This window comes from Neodiprion virginianus, chromosome 4 (assembly GCF_021901495.1).
Source record: "Neodiprion virginianus isolate iyNeoVirg1 chromosome 4, iyNeoVirg1.1, whole genome shotgun sequence".
In the NCBI taxonomy this organism is placed as follows: domain Eukaryota; kingdom Metazoa; phylum Arthropoda; class Insecta; order Hymenoptera; family Diprionidae; genus Neodiprion; species Neodiprion virginianus.
In genome coordinates this window covers 3,678,195-3,698,691 of record NC_060880.1, presented here as the reverse complement: position 1 = coordinate 3,698,691, position 20,497 = coordinate 3,678,195, and the positions used below count along the sequence as shown (strand labels likewise).

General features: G+C 42.2%; 3 protein-coding genes across 8 annotated transcripts; 2 read left to right on the top strand and 1 right to left on the bottom strand.

Annotated features, from left to right (window-relative positions):
* Positions 1-187: 187 nt before the first annotated feature.
* On the bottom strand, positions 188-8,791 carry LOC124301984 (protocadherin Fat 4-like). Of its 2 annotated transcripts, none has more exons than XM_046757661.1 (33): positions 8,711-8,791; positions 8,181-8,364; positions 7,927-8,076; positions 7,586-7,842; positions 7,375-7,464; positions 7,148-7,288; positions 6,643-6,762; positions 6,496-6,571; positions 6,138-6,418; positions 5,784-5,957; positions 5,520-5,713; positions 5,215-5,419; positions 4,971-5,140; positions 4,740-4,900; positions 4,490-4,655; positions 4,211-4,364; positions 3,991-4,132; positions 3,710-3,904; positions 3,507-3,625; positions 3,189-3,416; positions 2,950-3,081; positions 2,751-2,868; positions 2,569-2,672; positions 2,253-2,490; positions 2,007-2,179; positions 1,804-1,905; positions 1,543-1,738; positions 1,353-1,462; positions 1,118-1,284; positions 833-1,036; positions 602-760; positions 414-519; positions 188-328 (listed from the first exon to the last, which is right to left on the bottom strand). In XM_046757661.1, the coding sequence occupies exons 2-33, from the start codon at positions 8,245-8,247 to the stop codon at positions 227-229; spliced, it is 5,001 nt and encodes a 1,666-aa protein (XP_046613617.1). In that variant the 5' UTR covers positions 8,248-8,364; positions 8,711-8,791; the 3' UTR covers positions 188-226. The 2 variants fall into 2 exon arrangements, with proteins under 2 accessions (XP_046613617.1, XP_046613618.1); XM_046757662.1 differs by having other exon boundaries at positions 8,181-8,304; positions 8,711-8,782.
* A 1,305-nt stretch (positions 8,792-10,096) lies between these two features.
* LOC124301991 (lipid storage droplets surface-binding protein 1) lies at positions 10,097-14,991 on the top strand. 5 transcript variants are annotated; one of them, XM_046757724.1, is made up of 8 exons: positions 10,097-10,226; positions 10,295-10,424; positions 10,812-10,997; positions 11,840-12,032; positions 12,117-12,298; positions 13,227-13,484; positions 14,086-14,196; positions 14,332-14,991. In XM_046757724.1, the coding sequence occupies exons 2-8, from the start codon at positions 10,296-10,298 to the stop codon at positions 14,458-14,460; spliced, it is 1,188 nt and encodes a 395-aa protein (XP_046613680.1). In that variant the 5' UTR covers positions 10,097-10,226; position 10,295; the 3' UTR covers positions 14,461-14,991. The 5 variants fall into 5 exon arrangements, with proteins under 5 accessions (XP_046613680.1, XP_046613679.1, XP_046613678.1 ...); XM_046757723.1 differs by having other exon boundaries at positions 11,837-12,032; XM_046757722.1 differs by having other exon boundaries at positions 11,840-12,298.
* Positions 14,992-15,305: 314 nt separating this feature from the next.
* On the top strand, positions 15,306-18,439 carry LOC124301992 (lipid storage droplets surface-binding protein 2-like). The gene is made up of 4 exons (XM_046757726.1): positions 15,306-16,274; positions 16,956-17,277; positions 17,350-17,596; positions 17,981-18,439. The coding sequence occupies exons 2-4, from the start codon at positions 16,966-16,968 to the stop codon at positions 18,241-18,243; spliced, it is 822 nt and encodes a 273-aa protein (XP_046613682.1). The 5' UTR covers positions 15,306-16,274; positions 16,956-16,965; the 3' UTR covers positions 18,244-18,439.
* Positions 18,440-20,497: the final 2,058 nt, after the last annotated feature.

The window sequence follows — 20,497 nt, the reverse complement described above, 5'->3', positions numbered from 1 at the left end:
AATGTTTTAACTACAATGACTACAAAAAGAGTTGTATTGACTTTTATGGGGGAGAGTATTATACTTCATCCGAATGTTCTAATTATTTATTACCAGGACGATAAAGGTCTATTGTTAGGTCCGTAGGTAACATTATCATTATCCCCGAAACTTTCACCTCTTAGATGTACGTTATTTTTTTATATCAATGCATCGTATGTACATACATCGGGTATTACTTATACTATCACAGCTCCGTCGTGGGGACGTTTCTGTTCTGCTGCAGAAACATCGGCATTCGATTATCCGACCTCGCCTCAAATTGATTCATTACCGGGTTGACACTTTCCTGAAACGGAGAATGATGGAAAATTGGTAAAGTTAGAAACGCATCGAAAGTCACAGCGAGTTCTCCGAACGAATCAATTAATTACCCGCGGTCCCTCGGACCATGCGTTTTCCCCTAAAAATCCGTTGTTGGAGTATGAGAAATTCGGATGATTCTCAATCCCGATCAAGTCCGAATCGTTGCTGTACTGGCTGTGATTAGAAAATGAATAAAAAATTAGTTTCACGTTCGGTGTTCAGTTCGATCAATTATTCCGGTAATATTATATCCTACCTGATCCTGTCCTCGGGCATTTTTTCCTGAGTATTCCACATGGGATTCGAACCTTCTAAAGCAAACTTATTCGTCATTGGAACAGCTCCGATCTTGTTCAATCCCGAACTCTGCGAGCCGAAGTTAGTAACAGCCAGTTTGTCGAGCCGGTCGGTCAGCCTGAAATTGGGATAAATTTATAACACGATGAAGAGGGATCACCTGTCGTTTACAAGTCGTTTCTTTACTAACTGTTTCGTCTTGATGATGTAGGCCGTGAGAAGAGCTATGCAGCATACGAATAGAAGGACGCAGAGGACTATGAGGACTGATTGAATGATGTACTCGACGGTGTCAGTGGTGCTGGAGCTGCTGGAAGGCACGTCGATCAGGATCAGCGATCTGGTGAGTAGGGTGACCTTCAGGTTGGTGATGGTTTGGAGATCATTCGACGCGCTGAAAAGGCAAGAATCCTAGGTTTCTGAAACTCATTCCATCCGCTCCGGTATGCATAGTATATAAATCACGGATACTCACAGGATGATAACGTCGCTCGTGACCGGTAGATTGGTGTCCTCGTTTATAAAGTGGGTGGTAACGACTGTTTCGTTGTCCAGACTAGTGACCTCGTCATCGTCAAGAGCCTTCGTCACGTAGTCGATGTTGCATATGTATCCGAACGCGTCAGTGAACGACGATATCACCTAAAACGAGATGTTTCAACGAATGAGAATAATACTGTGAACCGGATGCACGAAGATAACAAACTTACGAAGGCCGTTTCCTCGGTCAGTTCGGTAACCGTGTTTTGGAAGGTGAATTCGACTCGGTTGCTCTCCGCGATCACGTAAACCTTGATATTTGCGGTATCGGTATTATTGACTGGAACAGTAATAACAATATCGATTGAGAAGAATGACGCACTTCGCTTCCGTGTTTGTTCAACGATGGTCGACGAATACCTGCGTCATGAACAGTGACAGTAAAGTCGAAGTACCCAGCCATGGTGGATAACGGAACAAACTGGAGCGTCAGTTCGCCGGTTTCACTGTCTAGAATGAATGGATCGGTGATGGAGGAAATCGAGTCATCTGAATAACTCATGGAATCGTCGTCCATGTAGTAGGTCAGCGTTTCGTTCAGATCGGGATCGGTGGCCTGATCGAAAAATCGAAGTGAGAATCAATCCCGAAAAATGTAAAAATCAATTCCTCATCACCTACCACGACGGTAAGAATCACTTTGTCGACCTCGTCTTCCGGTGAAACACCACCGTAATAAGCGCTGCTTTCAAAAGTGGGAGGATTGTCGTTCACATCGACCACCTAAAATGTACAAAGAAGAAAAAAAAAAAAAAAAAAACGAGAAGACAAATTGAATAACATCTTCGTGGATCAGATTAAAATTCGGATCCCTTAAGACTCACTATCACGGTGATGTTTAACGTGGCAGCCTCACGTGGACTTTCGGGAACTCCTTCGCTGCTTGTTGTCGCAACGACAAACAGTGAAAGAGTTTCCTGTTCTTCCCTATCCAACGCGGTGGTCAAGGTCATGTTCCTTGTTTCCGAATCCAAGTTGAAATACGACATGTCACCGTCTGTAAATCGGAAGGAAATATTGTCGTGAGAGTGTTTGGCGGTCTCACTTCGGTATTGACACTGAATCGTCACCTTCGCTAGTGAAGTAGTAGTAGATGGTGACCAAGTCTTCCTCGTCCGCATCGATGTTTACCATATCCGTAGCTTCCGGTATAGTGACCGAAGTTCCCACGCCAGTAGTATTCTCTTTGAACCAGACGGTCCAATCGTTTTCAGAAAACTCGGGGCCTTCCGTTGAAATGAAGATTACCGTGTTGGTTTGTGTCGTTGTGCGATTCGGAGTTCCACCATCAGTGACAGATATCTCGATCTATAAATCGGTAAGACGCGACGCACAAAATTACTCATCATATCTTGATAGTGCAGGCATCATTTTATCTTGGCATACCTCGTAAGTGTAATTATCCTCGAGATCGGTTGGTACCGTTAAAAGCTGAAGCTGAGCGGTATAAGTGCCAGTTGATACAAGAGTGAAGTATTCAATGGCAGTGTCTGTAACGTGATTTAAAATTTATGCATATGGTAGTACGTTTATCGCCAGCGTAAGAAAAATTGAAAAATAATCGTTACCCGAGCCGGTGAGAGCAAAGGTGACGGTACCACTGAGACCACTATCTTCATCAGTGGCCGTGAAGTCACTCAGATAACTGAGGTCGTATGAATACAGTTGTGAATTTGCCGTTTGAGTCTGGTATTGTGAAAAGGAAAAGTCGTTACTTATTTATATTACTATGAAACTGTAGTGTTTCAACAGCAGTCGAATACGTACCCGGCTGAGTCGAATGCTTTTGTTGGCAGTGGGGTAAGTTATAACTGGGTCGTTGTAGTTGTAGTCCTCGACGTAAATGTTGTACGTTCTGGTATCGTTTTGCGAGGAAGGATCAGTTCCTAAATCCTCGGCCTGTAACCGGAAATTATTATTTTAACCAGTTATTACCGACTGCGGGTGATCTATCCAATCGAAATGCATTGAAGGGTGCAAATTTATTCTATTATCTTTCAACCTACGTATAATTCAACAGCCCAGGTACCATAGTAGCCTTTTAAACTGCAGTTCGCATATATCAACGCAGTTGTCTGATTTTGAGTCTCAACTATGAACGGTACGGCGCAATCATCGTCCAACACTGTGGAATTATCTTCAGGCGTGACACTGAGTATCTCATAAAATACTCTCGTATTATCCGTATTTGGTTCGTCGTAATCCTCGGCTACTACGGTCAGAACGAGAGTGCCCTAAAAGCGTTTACAATACTGCGTTAAAGTATAATTCTGTGAAAGTAATCGAAAATTTATACTACCGTGTGATATGAAAAATAGACTTACAGCCTCGGTACTTTCTGAAACGGTTGCCGCGGGATCAGACAAGTCAGGAAGTTCCGGGATTTGATCATTGATATCCGTAAGGATAACGTTGACGCTTGTCGTTATTGAGTTAGAATTCCCTAAATTGCAGTTAATTAAATGTCAAAAAACTATGACGAAATAACTGGAAAATAGGAGTCACATATAGGCTGTTCTGTACGCACATGTCACGTCCTCGTCCAAGTAGTTATCTCTGAGAACCAAATAGACCGTGAAATTCGAGGTTCCAAAGTCGCGATCGAGTTCGTATCCATCAGACAATGACACCTCTAGGAGGCCGGTGTATTTCCCCATACTGAAGTACTGCAATAGGGAACTGTAATCACTGTTGATCAGGTAGGATACATTGTTGTATGGAGCTGTAACAATTCCCGAACGAGGAATAATTATCAAGTGTCCATTCTCGAAGCATTCCACATTTAATGCACGAGAATTTTAAACTCACATGTTCTGTCGTCATCTCCGGCAAAAACAGTCATTATCTCAGTTTCACTCTCCGATTTTTCCCTCAAATATACCGTGCTATTGTACTCGTCAGTGTTCAAATAAGGTGTCTCATCGTTCAAATCTGTCACGTATATTTCGATCTGAAACCGTATTACAAAAGCATTAGAGAAATTAAATACTGCGATAGTCGAGTACCGATTAAATCGTCACCAACTCACGTCCAGAGAAGTGTTGTAAAGGCTGTCGGATGCGTAAACAGTAAAGTACAAATATTCGTAGGTCTCGGCATCGATGGCACCATCCGTATCTACCCTTATCACTCCAGTGGTAGAATTTATCCAGACAAGATCTTCAGCGGTATCGTTCGCCGGCCTGTGGTGGTAAGTTATAAAATCAGTTAATCGATTTCCTTTTGACATTCGCGTAAACGTTGAAACATCGTCGTGTCACCTGAAGCTTTTTTCGAAGACCCCACTCGTGGGAGTGGTAAGACTTACACGATATAATACGTAACAGTGTTGTATCCAGAGCCATCAGCATCCGTTGCATAAACGTTACCAATCAGCGTATTAGTCACCTGGTTCTCAGTAACACTCATCGCGGTATAATCGTCAAATATCGGAGCGTTATCGTTTATATCGAGGATGCGGAGGGTTAGCAACGCTACGAAGGTTAGAGTCTTGTTAATCAGGAATCCGACTACAAAGAGGGGAGCGGAGATGCAAAACTCGTAGATGATCGGCTTACCAGTGGTGTAATTGTCGTTATGGACCGTCGTCTCGTCGGTGACGATAATCGTGAGGTACATGACGTCAAACTGTTCGTAGTCTAGTCTACCGGCCACCACCAACGTCGCTTCGGCATACAGGGTGCTGTTTTCTGGATAAGAGGTCTCAATTTCCAATGTCCTATAAATTTTATGCCGTAAAAATTCCCGCTACAATTAATTCATTATTTACAATATACTAAAACACGCACCCCGTGTAAACGTCTTCGTCAACGATAACGCCACTCTTATAGGCGTACGAGCTGTCCCAGTCAATACTGAAGACGAGATAGGCGTCAGTGTCGACATCCGTCGCGGTGATCGTTGTGTTCACCTCTTCCCCGGTATCCCCTTCCTCGTATATTGTCGGGTTGGTCCTTGGCTGATTGTGGAAAAGAATTAATTATTGCGAAATTGATGGATTGAAGCTGGTAACAAGCACCACAGACCACGTACCATGGTAAGCGTTGGCGGTACGTCGTTCACGTCAATTACATTTATCGTAAGGGTGGCATAAGCAACGTGACTCCCAAGGTCGGTCGCTGTGACCTGGACAATAACTATGGGGATAGTTTCGTAATCCAAAGCTGCCTCCTGGGCTGTTGTGATGTTCCCTGTTACCGCGTCGATGGTCAAGGTCCGCTGGGATACAATCGCGTGTCTGTTTCATCGTGGAATTTACAAAATTTCGTCATGAGATTTGTCCGAGCTTAACCAGTTGTTGATTAAAATTGTTAATACGTAATCATTCGGATACTAACGTAACGTTATCGTCGACGTCACGATCGGTCGCAAGCATACTGGCTATGTAGTAACCCATTTCGACGTCTTCGGCAACTTCTACCGACATTTCGGAATCTTCAAATATCGGGTATTCGTCGTTCCAATTTATCAGCTCGATAGTTACGTTTCTTACACCAATGTGAGAAGTGTTTGCCACTTCCGTAGCGACGATCTGTTAAAATTTGTCCGTGTATAGGCTATTTTCTTTATTAATAAATAACAGGAAATTAGCTGCGTCCTACCTGAAGAGTCATGCTCCTCCAGTCTTCATCCTCGTAATCTAACGCGGATGAATTTGACACAGATATGGTGAAAACACCGGATTGGTACCCACTCGTTGGTATGATCAAAAATGCCGAACTCCATCCAACCTCTGACTCATCTGTCAGCGCTACGGTGAACTGAGCGTTTTCAGCCTGTACAAAAAGCTCGCTGATAGATGGAAACGTCGCAGGAAAATAGTTTGTAAGGAACATAGTAATTCTTAATAATAATAATAATAATAATAATATCATAGTTGCGAGTACAGTCGTTTGAAATCAACGAATGACATGTTGAATTTGAAACTGGTACCGTTGATTTGAAGCAAAACTTACGAGATCTGGGTCTGTGATTGTGATGGACTCGTTGAATGAAAGGGTCATATAAGTTTCCTCTAGGATTGATATGGATAGTTCGTCGGGTGCAATTTCGGGCGTATGATCGTTTATATCCTCGACGATGATGATGATCGTGGAATTGACCGACGAGGACTCGTCCAGAGTTTCGTAGGCTACTATGGTAAACCTGAATACTTCAGTCGCCAAAGTATCCCGGTCAATTGGATTTATCGTGATCTCTCCACTCGTCGAATTCACCACAAAGTACTCTTCTTGTCCTGGGATAAAGAGTATCTAACGTTTTGCCCGTCTTGGGAATAATTTCGGAACGTGGAATTTTATGGAACAAACTTACCGTCGGCTGTGGTGATCGAATAGCTTATATCCGCATTGATTCCGATGTCACCGTCAATGGCTGACACTTCAAAATACTGTGGAAAATGATGTCTTTATAAAAACCCCGCGAGATTAATTCAAATCTAGATATCACCGTTTTACTCACATTCGTCGATTTCTCATAAATATTTGCCGCAGAGAATATGTTCGTCCATGTCGGTGCTTCATCCGGCATATCAATAACTTGCACGATGTAAGAAGCACTGCCCTGGTTTCCTGCCCCGTCCTGTTAAACATATTAATCATTGATCGAAGCCGATAATGATAGTGGAGAAAAATTGAAACGTGAACAAATAACACGGCTGCAACCGCAATGTAAAAGTAAAAATAGACTATGATCAATTAATCGATTAAAACTAGAGCTTCAGGTTTCAAATACCCGTCCATTGTTAGACGCATCGGTAAATTAATATCAACAGCAGAACGTAGCGTGATTCGACGGTCTAGCGGATAAGAGCTGATCGAGTTTCAGATCAATAAAAACACGCGAATAAACTAAGAAAATAATCACAGGAAGAAGGTGTTTCCACATTGAAATATTTTCTTCTACAATTTGAAACAGCATCCCGAGATAGTGATCGAAGTAAAAAATATAAACGATAGATAATCACCTCTGCGACGATAACCAGCAGGTACATGGTGATAGTTTCATAGTCAAGTTCTTCGTCAACTTGCAAGTAAGCATTTATCTGCATGGTTGTCGATGCGATTGCTTCGGTCACCATACTGAACATACCTGTACCACTTGTTGGCTGCAACAAACGTCAATATCGAGAGTTGCGTTAGAGATTCGAAAAATGCAACAAACCGAGGTACTTAATTAAGAACGAAAGCTCACAGTCGCGGTTATCGCAAAGGTGACTTCGTCTATCCACCCATCGGCATCCGTGACCAGAAACGAGCAGTTAGTTGTACCGCTCCAGTTCTCCTGTAAAATATCGGGTGAAAATTATTTCTAATCACGCGTTGGGCCTCAAATGACGTCACTGATATCGACGCGTCTGTATCGGCGATCACCTCGTCGTAAATTTTGCATTTTGAAACGTTACCTCGACGGAGCAGCTCGTGCCGTCGGCTTGTATAACGGGAGCGTTATCATCGATGTTCTGAATGTTGAGAGCGATCTTGTGGCTTTCCTCGCCAGCGACAACGTAGAACCTGTAGTTTTGCATCGCCTCTGTTTCGTAGTCCTGGGCCTCGGTGATTACTAGCTGCCACACACCCTCGGTGTCCTGTTCGAAGACGGCTCCTAGGAGCAGGTTACTCTTGCTGTTCTCGAATCTCCCCAAGGTCGGTGTGTCCGTTCCTGCGAAAGACCATCGAAATCAACCTTGCGTGATTCGGTAACATTACCAAACAAGTTTGGATCCATCGAGGGAAGGGTCGTAACCTGTATAAGCGAGCTGTGCGATCGTTACATTGTAGCTGACTTCTTCGTCCAGCAGAATGTTCGTCTGAGACTGAGTCGAACTGTAACCTGAGAAGGTAACCGCATCGTCGATGGGGTCTGGACTTACGAAAGGTGGAGTGCTCCAGTCAGCTGTGGACACGAGAATATTACGAAGATTACCGATCGGGTTTTGTGTTGGATTTTTACGTCACTCAATGCGACGTTACAATCAAGTGAGAAAGAAGAAGACTCACACGCCGTAGTTGTTCCAATGCAGAATGCGAGGCTTATGAGCAGACCGAGACACACTTCGGCCGCCATGGTCTTTTGGTACTGATCTTTGGAAGAACTTTGTATCGCGCATATGTCGTCACCTCACTTGAAAAAAAATCAAGTGATGGAAGTTCGCAAACTCAGTTTTTAGCGAGTATTACGTACCTGTAAGTTTACGGTACAGTTTAGTTTCTTATCAAAAAATTATCTGCACATCCGACGCACTGCTGTTCGCAGTGTAATCTGCTAAAAATTCCTTATCTCGCGAATGATTGATGAAACAAAAAAGAAGAAGAAAAAAAAGAATAGAATACGAAGAGAAACAAGAATAAAAACTATAAATCTAATTCTACTGAATGCATTTGACAGCATGTCGCAATAAGTTGACTGATTCCATATTTCATCTGTCATAAGTCACCGTTTTGTTGCAATATTTTATTATTTACTCCGTTATAACGGCACTGTTGACCGTTATCTGTGCACTTGTAGAATGCACTTAGAAACTCCTCACCTTCTAATCAACGTATCCAAATTTTGCAGAGGAAATAACCCATACACCAAATACTTTGGCAGTTTAAATATGACTAGCAATATTATCGCTCATGTTCACTAGGTGCCAAAGATAACGTATACGTATAACAAAGCAGCGATAATGGGTTCGCTGATTATTGATATGGATGATATCATTCCAAGGCGAGGGGAATATTATTTTGGACTTTATCTATAGTATCTAAATGGCACCGCGAAAAGTAGGAATGCCGCCAATATCTTGCGGTTCCGGTCGCGATTCGCGAGATTAGCGCGTATTCACCCGAAAGTATCGCGACGAACAAATTCTAAGGCATTCTGGGCATCTTGTTTTCGTTGAAAGAAAATTACAAATTTAGCGACCGTCTCGAAAAATCCCGACTAGTCTCAGAAATGGATGAAATTATGAGACACCTATATATATATACATATGTATCGGTAGGATGTATTTGCAGATTGTCGGAACACGAGTCCCTGAATGGACTGTGATCTCTGATATGGGAAGGAATGGAAAAATTAAGTGGATCGTTAGAGGAAAATCTTCCGAGCTAATTAGTACGATTACGTATATTACGCGTATATTTTATTCGTCAATGATAGTGATGATGTTATAAAGTATATTAATTAACGTATCTATGAGCTCGTGTGTAAAGAACATTGTTCACAGAAATACGCCGTCCTGGACTTTGTGTTGTCATTAAAACGTCTGGAGGTGATAACTTCCGTCTTTCGCGTTTTTTTTTCAAACGGCCCCGTTAGTCCGTCATGGTGCGTATATTTTTCCATCTGCTTATAACGAGATTGATTCTGCTCACGACTCTTCCCCGATTCACCGACCGATTACAAGAGTCCGAAGTTAGATAAGAAAGTCCAAAACAAAGGGCGCAATCGGTTAATCGTTTCGGAATTACCAGCCCAACGACCATGTTTACAAATGCTTTTCACAGTCGAGTTTGCAAACGACAGTGAGGGAGCGTTTCAAGTATAGAGATAGGGTGTTTTTTTGCATCGGGCAAATCACCCACTCAAATCCGCTCCGCAATTCGTGATATCCGTTTAAACAAAACCACCTAGAGCCCAACCGGCAGAGATAATCGACGAACAGTAAACGGACATGCAGATGTAATACGCACAGTATGTGCCTGCTGCAGATAGCAGAGTACAACAATTTTCAGGATCTTTTAACCTCTCGTTGATTGCTGGTTGTAATCGACGAACGAGTTATCGACACAAAGAGGAGAAGACGTTGCCTTCCCAAGTTCAACGAGAATCTCGCATGCCTGCACAAGTGGCTGGAGCCTTCGGGCGTCATCGTCGCGCGTACATCTAGAGCGCTGGACCATTTAATCGGCAACGGTCAGAGGTCAAACCAAAGAGATATCTGCTGCTCGACGTCCCCTCGTTCTGCAGTTGCACGCAAGTCTCTCGTCCGTGCGACACGATCAACCCTCGGAGAAGCCTCAGCGGTATTTTCTAGATTCCAGAGTTCTGAGCTGCAGGTAAGGATCGTTCGTTTTTCGCCAACTATTCGATCGTCGTGGAATCAAATTTTTCTATCGTGTCGCAGGATGACCCGGCCAAATGTGAGGAGGAGACACTCCGAAATATCGCAGTTGGAGTCGGTCATTAAAATATCGAGCCTACCGATCGTCGAAAGCGGTATAAACATAGCCGGAAACGTTTACCACAGGATCAAGGTACAGGATCCTGCCTAATATTTTCTACTCAACTTCTAGCGTCTGTATTATTAATGAGTTCACAGTTTCCCGTATTACGTTTTCGTTTTATATGATACAGTTAGCGTTAAAATATTCCTACAAGCTATATTTAATCCGTGACGCATTTTTGAACTTTGACCAGTTGCACAAGTCGTAAATATCCCTCTTTGAAATATATGTTGTATACCAGTATCGCCGACTGCCAAGTACGAACACAACACGCCGCAGTAAAAATTCTAACTGCGACAATTTCATATCACGGGGTATTTTGTCAAGTCATAGGCAAGACGGATTACTGCGTCTCTGTATCAACGATACCCTCCCCTTTCACAAAACACATTCATATATGCAATTCTCGCTCCACAGCGTTCGAATTCTCTCGTGAACTGGAGCCTCGATACTGCCGAGCAATCTCTAGCTGCGGCAACGGCTTCGGCGAAACCGGCTCTCCTTGTGCTCAATGGACCGATATCAACGATTGATCAGTTTCTCTGCAAAGGGATAGACATCGTCGAGCAGAGAGTGCCGGCGTTGAATCTACCGCCACAGCTCGTAAGATAAAACAAAATGAATAAAGAGAGGCATAGCTCATGATCGATTCCAACTCATTATTCGCGGTCCTTTGTACAATATGTCTCAGCCAGCGATGAATACCGAATAACAATCGAGATAACAATATTCGTATACGCGTGGTGCAAAAGACTTTGCCACGTTGGTGCTCACGATACTTCACGTAGTCAAAGTCTGGTTTGCAACTTTTTTTTTCTCGTAGCGGAGTACGAAAAAGAGAACTATTAATAGTAGGACGTAGAAGGTCTTTTTCATTTTTTTTTTGCACTGTCGCAGAAAATATTACACTGGTCGACAAACATTTACCTTTTGTATGTAACGTGAAAACGTTTCAGAGTGTTATGTTAGAAACAAGGTTCAGTATAACAGAATTGATATTAGAATGTTGTAGATACGAATAGTTTTATTGTGATACGATTTTTTTAATTTTTACAAAAATACAGTTCTTATGTACGTAAATGAGATTATTCATATCGTTACGGTACATTGGTTAACAGAATTTTGTAACAAGGAAGGTGCTTTCACTGTAACTAAGTAATTGGAATTTGAAAATAAGAAAACACCTTGAATCAAACAAAAAGGTAGGTCAACACGATAAACATTCAATTTTACCGTTAGTATCTGTAACACAAAAACTATACCCGATCGAATGAAAATAAATATGATTATATAACGAGGGTATATATATATATGTATTTGAAAATTAGCGAGCACCTTCGGTGTTACACAATTTTGTTGACCAATGTTACCTTACGTACGGTAATGGGGCGAAGGAGTCGCGTGAACCATACTATTGTTAAATAAAATTCTGAAATTCCAAGCAGATGTACGTCAATACAAAACAATTCGTGAGCAAACGATTGGTCAAACCAATGCTGATGCGGGCTGGAAGCGTTAAGCAGATGGGCAGTAACGCAGCTAATCGTGCTGCGGATAGGCTGGACGGCGCCCTGACTGTCGCCGAGGAGTACGTCGATCGCTACTTGCCCCCTGACCCCTCGGACAAGACGGCAGACGGTAAGGATGCCACCAGCAGCACAGTCGTAGGGCTACGTGATCGCGGAAATTCTGTTCAACGCGACATTTTACGATTGCTTGAAGGCACTTCGGACCGCAACGACCCAACCGAGGGGGTCAGCAAGACGGCAAGGACGATACATCACGGGGCCCGTTTCTCAAGGAAGCTGCAGCGTCGGCTGACGCGTCGCACCCTCGCCGAGGCTCGCGCCCTTAAGGAGCAAGGAACGGAGTGCATTCACGTCCTTCTATACGTCGCGGAGTTGGTGAGTTACCACGATTTAGGAAGCATCGGCAGGGGTGGGGTGCAAAAATGCGACGGGACGGTATCCCGAAAGACAAACTACCGGCGGAAAAAAATTTAGAAAGACCGAGAATACGAAAATATTAAACGTAAATATGTATAGATTAATTTATACCGACATTTTTCTTTCGAGAATGACCGAGATTACGAAGGGTAAAATATTGAATTGCGAAAATACCGAAGAGTCGAAACGTCGACTTTTCAAACGTCAGACTCGTGCCTTTGTCGGAAATCTACGAATCCGAATTTATAAATAACCGTTGATCAAAGACTCGAAATGTCGAAATCCCGAAACCCCCTAAAGACAGAATGGCCGAAATGCCGGAAGGTTGGACGACGTTAGAAACACGTATGTTCTTTGCAACGCCACAAGCATTCGATGGTCGGTGTATGGTGAAATCTAACATAAGTCTACGTAACTGTGACAAACGTATCGCGGCCTTTCGGCTTTCTGGCCCTTCTGCATTTTGCGGATCGTAATTTTACCCCTTCTCAACTCTGATTTTCCCCAACTAATTTTATCGGTTTTGCGGTTGTTCAAAGTATCAACCGTTCTCAATTTTTAATTTTGGAACTTTCATTTTTCTGTATCTCCACATACTGTGATTTGGTCATTAGGAATGACGACTGTTCAGAAAATACTTTTTTCTTTGATAACAGAGCGTTCGGTTAAATGAATTTTCGGGGAAACAGTTATTCTGCTGGGTGATTTATCGAAAATCCCAACTTCGGTACGCTGATCATTCGTTGTTTTAAAATCTGTAATTCGAAAATTTCGGCTTTTCGACCAGTCGACTTTTTGGTCTTTCGGGATTTTCACCCCCAACTGTTGGCGGTAGTGACCGACGGAGAAAAGAACAACACGTAACATGCTTACTGAAAAATTGCAGGTCGCAACTGACCCAATATTGGCGCTTCAGAAGGCCCGGGAATTGTGGAAGTCGCTCAGTCTTCCTGAACCCGAAAATCAGGCCCGTCCTGCGACCCTGGAACAGCTTCTGGTTCTTTTGACCAGGGAATCAGCTCGCCGTGTCGTTCATCTCGTTAACGGAACAGCGACAATTGCGTCGAGAGCGCCTCGACGAATCGCTCGAATCTTAGTCAGGACTTCGCATCAGCTTCTAGATGCCGTTGAAGCCACGGTCAAGGTGAAATACCATAACTAAGCATCGTGTAGGTCTATTTTCGGATTATTCCATAGTTTAACCGGCCATGATACAATTTGTTAGTAATTTCCAGTGCAAATAAAAAAAAGAAAAATAAACGAAAATAACAATCGAAAGGAAAGAAGAAGGAACAACTGGTTAATAGTAAACCGTGACGTTGAAAACGCTTAGAATTAAAAATATTTCGGGGAAATTTGCGGAGCGGATTACTGTGCGTGCATGTCTGTATGATTAATTTCCGTTTGTTCTGTCTGTGTCAATGAAGCTTGCTAGAAAATTTACTTCCGATTAAAAAGCTGTGTTTTTTATTATCATAAACCCTCCGAGGGGCTCAGATCTCACTGGTCTCGGAATGTTGAGTGTGAAGTGAGTCACTCAGCTAATTGCAGGTGAAAAAACACGGCTAATATCGGCTTGACGATAATCAGCCATTGAGCCTTCAGTGAAAGGTTTGACTTATACACATATTATCACACAGAGTCGTAAATTCGAAGCTACCTTATCAATCGTATTTTCGTAGAGTACGATAAAGCCGTTGGTATATTTTCGAACTGATTGTGGACGTTCATTTATTGTTATTCAGATGTTACCGATTACCAACAACCGCAGCAACCCTCTCCCTCAGATTTCTGCCATCCGTGCCGCCATCTTCAGGCTTCTACAATTTTACGGTTCTACGACTAACATTGCACTGGTAAGTAAGATTGCTGCAAACGACTCGCGGTCTAAATGATTCTACTCTCGATCGTATAATTCGAAAGTCAGAGATTCGTGTACAGATTTTTATAATCCTGTTTCATTCTGCTAATTTCTTTTCTTTGTTCGACAGGAACAGTTCGCAGCATTTTTGGCTGGACGTCCGAATTCTGGAAAGGTGGTGAACGCTCAAAACCGGCAGCAAAATCACAACAATCACGTTATCGTTACCACCGACGTTTTGGCCAACGGTGTCGAGTAGTATCGTGACCTGCAGATTCATCCTTGTCGAAAATTTTCTTTATTCAAAAATTTGACGCCAAGGATTTCGGAGAGACACTTGTCCTCTCTGAAATCCTCCGGTTTATTTCGAAGTGCTGTTACTATCTTGGCTTTTTATGTTGCTGCGCTGATTTGTTCATAATACTCAAGGATAGTTTTGAAGGACGAAATTGCAGGATTTTTAATTTAGTTTCACAGAAAATTTTTCACACAGCTATAGATCACTGAGGGTTCACACTCCTTCTTTTTATAATCGGTTTCTCCTTTGACTCACGATTATATAATCTGTCGATGGATGTGACTGTGGATACTTCGAGCGGTGGAAGTTCTGCTACACGAGCTTCCACTCACTTGAATCTTATCAACTACGCGTATGAATAGCTCGTAGATACGTAGCAGATACTAATATAGGGGGGGTAAAAAGTAGATAACGAACCCTAAGTAAAATATCCCGAGAGCATATTCTAATCAATAAATGCAAGACGTCAAAACGTCGTTTTTAAAACTGCAACACGTTCTGGTTTTTTTACTTTTCTTCATTCTTTTTACTTTATTGTCGGAAACTGTGAATTAAATATATTGTTTAGATGCGGAAAAAATTAGTGTGCACACAATGGATGGGCATATTGAAATCGCTGGGGACTGAGAATAAATACTTGCACGAAATTTACTTTTTATTTGGTACATTCTATTTTGTTTTTTTGACGAATTGGGACAGACGGATTTATACATTTGTATCGTTACGATAAGAATTTGCCTGACTCATCCTTCGGTTCGAATTGTCGAGCTAAAACGACGGTTGCAATACATTGTCATGCCTGTAATCCTGTACGTATTTATCCAGGCGTCAGACTTTGTCCATTAGATAGCGAGATCCATTTACACCAATACCATTTTCAGTTTGCCTGATATGAATACACATTCAACCGCATCCGGCGTATCCTGACAGTGAAATGCGATGCTGACTGTAAAACTCGATCCGGGCAGAACGCCTTTCTATCACGTTCGTGCATTGAATCAAAAACCAATTCCCCAACGTTCCGAATAAGCGGTTCATTTACGCGTGATAATATCCTAATAACTGACAAATCGAATTCCTTGCTTCATTTTGTTTACAGATAAATTTCACTGGTATAACTGCACTCCGTACCTTCCAAACTCCAGATGCAAGAACATGTAACAAACACGACAATTTCTAAAAAGATCATTTAGAATCTCGCTTCTAATACCAGACCTTTGTAACCATCTAAGAAGGCCGAGATGTCGTCTAATACGTAATAAATCTCTGAGTATTGATAAGGGCTGAAAGGTCCACGGTTTATCGGAATTCACGGCTGATAACAAGGCTCGCCTCCAAACCGAGGAGTCGGAGACCCGACTCTTTTCGGTTTTGTAAGACTCGTAGTCCGGGTTTAAATAGCCCAGACAGAATAATCGTGTCTAGGTTTCCGCTATCGCATACGAGTGTTGCGCAGCAATGAAATTATTTCCAACACAGATTCGCCGCTGGCTAATTCAACTTCGGCGACGTCTTGTGGTGGAGGACGATAACACCGGTCACGTATTGTCCCCGAGTCTTTCCCGACGAGTCGAACTTTGTACCTGTTAACTGTTGAGCGACCGCAACGCTGGAAAGGATCGCCCCGGTCTGTTCTCTGATTAGCTCATTCAAATTCTATCCGTTGTCGCGCATGCTCGTTCCATCTTATAAACGTACAGAGTGCCGAGCCCCTCGTATTCTCCGTGCTGTCGTGATACTGTTCACGTGTTCCTCGTTAAAGCGTATCGCATTACGTAAGTACCGCTACGTGGTTCGTACCGCCTTAATTCGATATTAATATAATCACTGATATTGCATGGATGTGAGTATGCAGTTTACGTGATTTAACGTACTGGATAAGGGTCTTTATCAGGCTAGAAATTTGTCGTTTTATTTTATTTTTATTTATTTTTTTATTTCAACTCGCCAACAACTTTCCTTCCTTCAAATCAGAGTTTACAGGTCCGCTGTATCGTTATTACACCAGTTTATTTCTCCGTTTATTTATTTGCCGCGCAGAAATGTTAGAGATGAATTGAAAAAAATGAGCAATTCAATTTCTCACAAAATCGCAATGATCCTTCGAAGCAGATTCACGAACACCTCGGATTTTATACTTTAACGAATACGTTCGTTATAAATTTGTACGAGAGTCGTAAACGAAAGTGTTATTGATACGAGACGAGGATTATCCGAAAGTCAGACTTTGTTTTTCTCCGTAAATTCTGTGATCGGCGTGTACGCGCAATCACACGTATTAAAATACGTGACGTATAAGTCGTATATTGTAAATATTTTCGAAAATATTATGTGCCATGGCAGAGGGTGTATACAGATACTGACCCGACACCGTAACACTAATGTTCTCAATCGCATGTGTGATGTGACATCTTGGCAAGTCTCAGGTTAACGGATAAAATAAATTATCTGATTAGCACTTTTACGATGGCGTCCGAGACGGTTCAGCTACCTCAAATGGAATTGTTCAACCGAGTTTTGGGGCTGCCAATGGTCGAGTTTGCGCTGACCAAGTCGGCGTCGACGTACTCTCGAGTTAAGGATTCTAACCAGCTGTTGTATTGGGCACTATCGAGTGCCGAGGCGTCGCTGTGCAACGCGACGACCCAGGCGGTGCCGATTGCAGCACCGATCGCGAAAAGGCTTGAGAATTCGATTCACCTGGTTGACCAGACGCTGTGCAAAGGACTTGACAAGATCGAAGAGAAGGTTCCAATTGTAAAGGAGAAGCCCGAACTGGTAAATACGAAAAACTCGAGTCTACCTTTATTCTTTACAAATAATTATACCGAGACATTTCGACTTTTCTAGATCCTCGAATCCGCTGTCGGACTCGCGAAGAGGACCGTCCAGCCAGCAGTCTCTGGGATTTCATACGTCAACGACGTCTTGTCGGCCCAAGCGGTGAGCCTGAAGACCTTAAGCTGGAACAAGGCGAACGACATTCTTGGGACTCAGATTGGGACAGTGGCGCTTCAGGGATTTGATAGCACCGCTGCGGTTGCCGACAAGTTGATCGACCATTATTTTCCGGCTTCCGGAGAGGAGGAGGATACAGGTGATTTTGCACGTCTGCATAGTTACTCGCAATTTGAAGATCGGACGTTCGGGTCATAGATTGGGGTGGAGTTTGAATTTCGAACTAGAAAAGCTCCGAAACCACCGAATTCCAAGTATTTTCATGGCGAAACTTAACGTAAAGAAATCAAGCTTTGACGAAAGATCAATTTTCGAAATTTTGCTCTATCGGAACTTTACTTTTCGAAACTCTGCGTATTTTGGAGAAAAGAAACACTTCCATAGAAGTTTCAACACGATTCATGAACCAAAGGTCTCATACTCTCCGTGTCAGTAATAACTTTTCGTTTCTTCGACGGTCCAATATTGTTTCGATTATATTTATTTAACGTCTTTTTTTCTGTATCTCCCCGTATGATTTCAGTTCCGGTTTCGTTGGAAGAGGATAAATTACTGCATACTGTACAGACTGTCGGGCGTCTATCCAACAAGGCTGCTCGTCGGGTTTACTTGAGTATCAGCCAGCGCCTCAAAACTCTAGGCACCGACGATTTGAGGGAGTACGTGAGTCAGATTGTCACTATTCTGCATCTGACTCAGTACCTCCACGCCATTAATGACAAAGTCCAGGCGATGACGGGACCAAAAGAGGGAGAGAAGAAGACTGCATCTCGGAAATCCTTATAATTGATATTTATTTTTAAATTTCATTTACATTTATTTTTCCTTGGCCAATGATTACAATTTGAATGAAATTTCTTAGAGCGATGTTTTCTGTTCATGTAATATTTTCACATCGACTAATGTAGAATATGAATGTGACATTTGTCTCGTTGTTACTGTTACTCTACGATTATATTTCATACATTACATTTCACATGAATTGCTGTTGTTGTTATTCCGTTTGATCATAGTCTTAAGATGGGGTGATCAAATTTGTAAAACCGAGTACTTTGTTCCTTTGTAATTACAATAATCAAAAGTTAACGATTTATTTCACTAGGAGAATATTGTTTTGAAAGTACATTTTGCAATCCTCAAGTAACAATCAGTGAATAATTATTAAATATAGAGGGCAGCGGATCAATGGTAAAAGAAAAAGTCTCCTAGCCCCAATCATACCGGGGCTGAACAGATTTGACTTTTACAAAATTTTCTAACGGTTTCGAACTGCGCTAATATCAATTTTTACACTCGGTTTGTCAGCGTGATATTTCGGGAAAAAGAGTTGAACGAGAAATGTGTGAAAGACTTTCTTGTGAATGTGACTTGTGTGATTGAAAAGCTGCATGAATATGGTGATCATGCGTTGGTATTGTGACTCTGGATTACATGAATGTGTAAATCGCTTAGTGTAGGTAAAGAAATGAATGAAAATCTCTCATTTGACATTATCTTCATTTACCTTGAAACTAAGCTTCCACTTATGGTGAAGCCTCCAATTTACATACAGCCTGATAGGCATCTCTAGGCAGAGGGCCTGATAATGGGCTATAGAACTTGAAATTTAAACTTCCGCATTGTGGAAATACTTTATAACAGTGAGAGTGATAAGCATTTTTGTGCCGACTCTTGCGCTTGGGTGTATTTTTGATACCAGATGCAGATTTGTGCTCGAAATTGTGGAAACTTTGAATTCTACCACGATTGAGCGTTTGAAAGTGCGTTTATAGTAAGCTGAAGCGAAAGAAATTGAGGGGATTCATAGCACATGTTTATGGGGGACGCTATAGCAGGCACATACAATACGTTGTGGCGCTGATCATACAGGAACAGATCGGTGCTCACCTCTGACGGTCAGAGGCGCTCGACACTGGAACTCTCTACCTACCAAACTCAGGTCTGTCTCGACGCTTGCTGTTTTTGGACGCGATCTATGTCAGCATCTCTTCCGGACGGAAGAGACCCGCTCTTGATGGCGACTCGCCGTCTAGTCTTCACCACTTCCTTTTTCGCACGTTTCTTTGTTGCTGATTTCTTAGCTTTATTCTGCTTTCTAGTCTTTTCTTTTCTTTTTCGCTTTTTTTCTGACATTCTCTTCGCCGTCTTTCTCTGTTCTATTCTCTGTTCTAATTTTTTTATCCCCAGATCTTGAATAGTGATATAGAACTATATAGGCTAAGGTTGAGAATTTAGGACTTTGTTTATTTTTAATGTTGCGATAATGTTTTCCAATATTGCCATTGGAAAGATGAAAAATAAACCATTGAACCATTGAACCCCTTTGCATTTTTGGCGAAAATTCTCGCGATTTCAAAATGTGCTGAAATGAATTCGTTCATGCACTATTCCGACGTAATTTTGCGAGAGAAATCGATTGGGCGCAGTCCCAATACGCTGCGAGCAACGGATAAGAAGTTAGAGCCGAAAAACGAGAACCTGAGTTTTCGACATTTTTCAGCTGGTGCATTTTTCCTCGTATCTTCTCTCCCGTTGATCCCACGCTCCTTTTGCTGCGTTTACTGAGTTCCTTGGGGTCCAATTGGTCGGGAAAGGGTCATACGAATCAATTCTGAGACTGAAAATTTTTTGGTCAAAAAAAAAGGAAGGTTAACCCCTTTGTATTTTTGGCCAAAATTTTCGCGATTTTCAAAACTGCTGGAATAAATTAATTGTGGCACTATTCAGACGTAATTTTGCAAGAAAAATCGATTGGGCGCAGTCCCATTACGCTGCAATCAACGCATCAAAAGTTACAGCCTAAAAACGAAAACTTGAATTTTCGACATTTTTCAGCAGGTGCTTTTTTCCTCGTATCTTCTCTCCCGTTGATCCCACGCCTCTTTTGCTGCGTTTTCTGAGTTCCTTGTGGTCCAATTGGTCGAAAAAGAGTCATACGAATCAATTCTAAGACTAAAAATTTTTTGGTCAAAAAAAAAGGAAGGTTAACCCCTTGGTATTTTTGGCGAAAATTTTCGTGATTTTCAAGAGTGCTGAAATA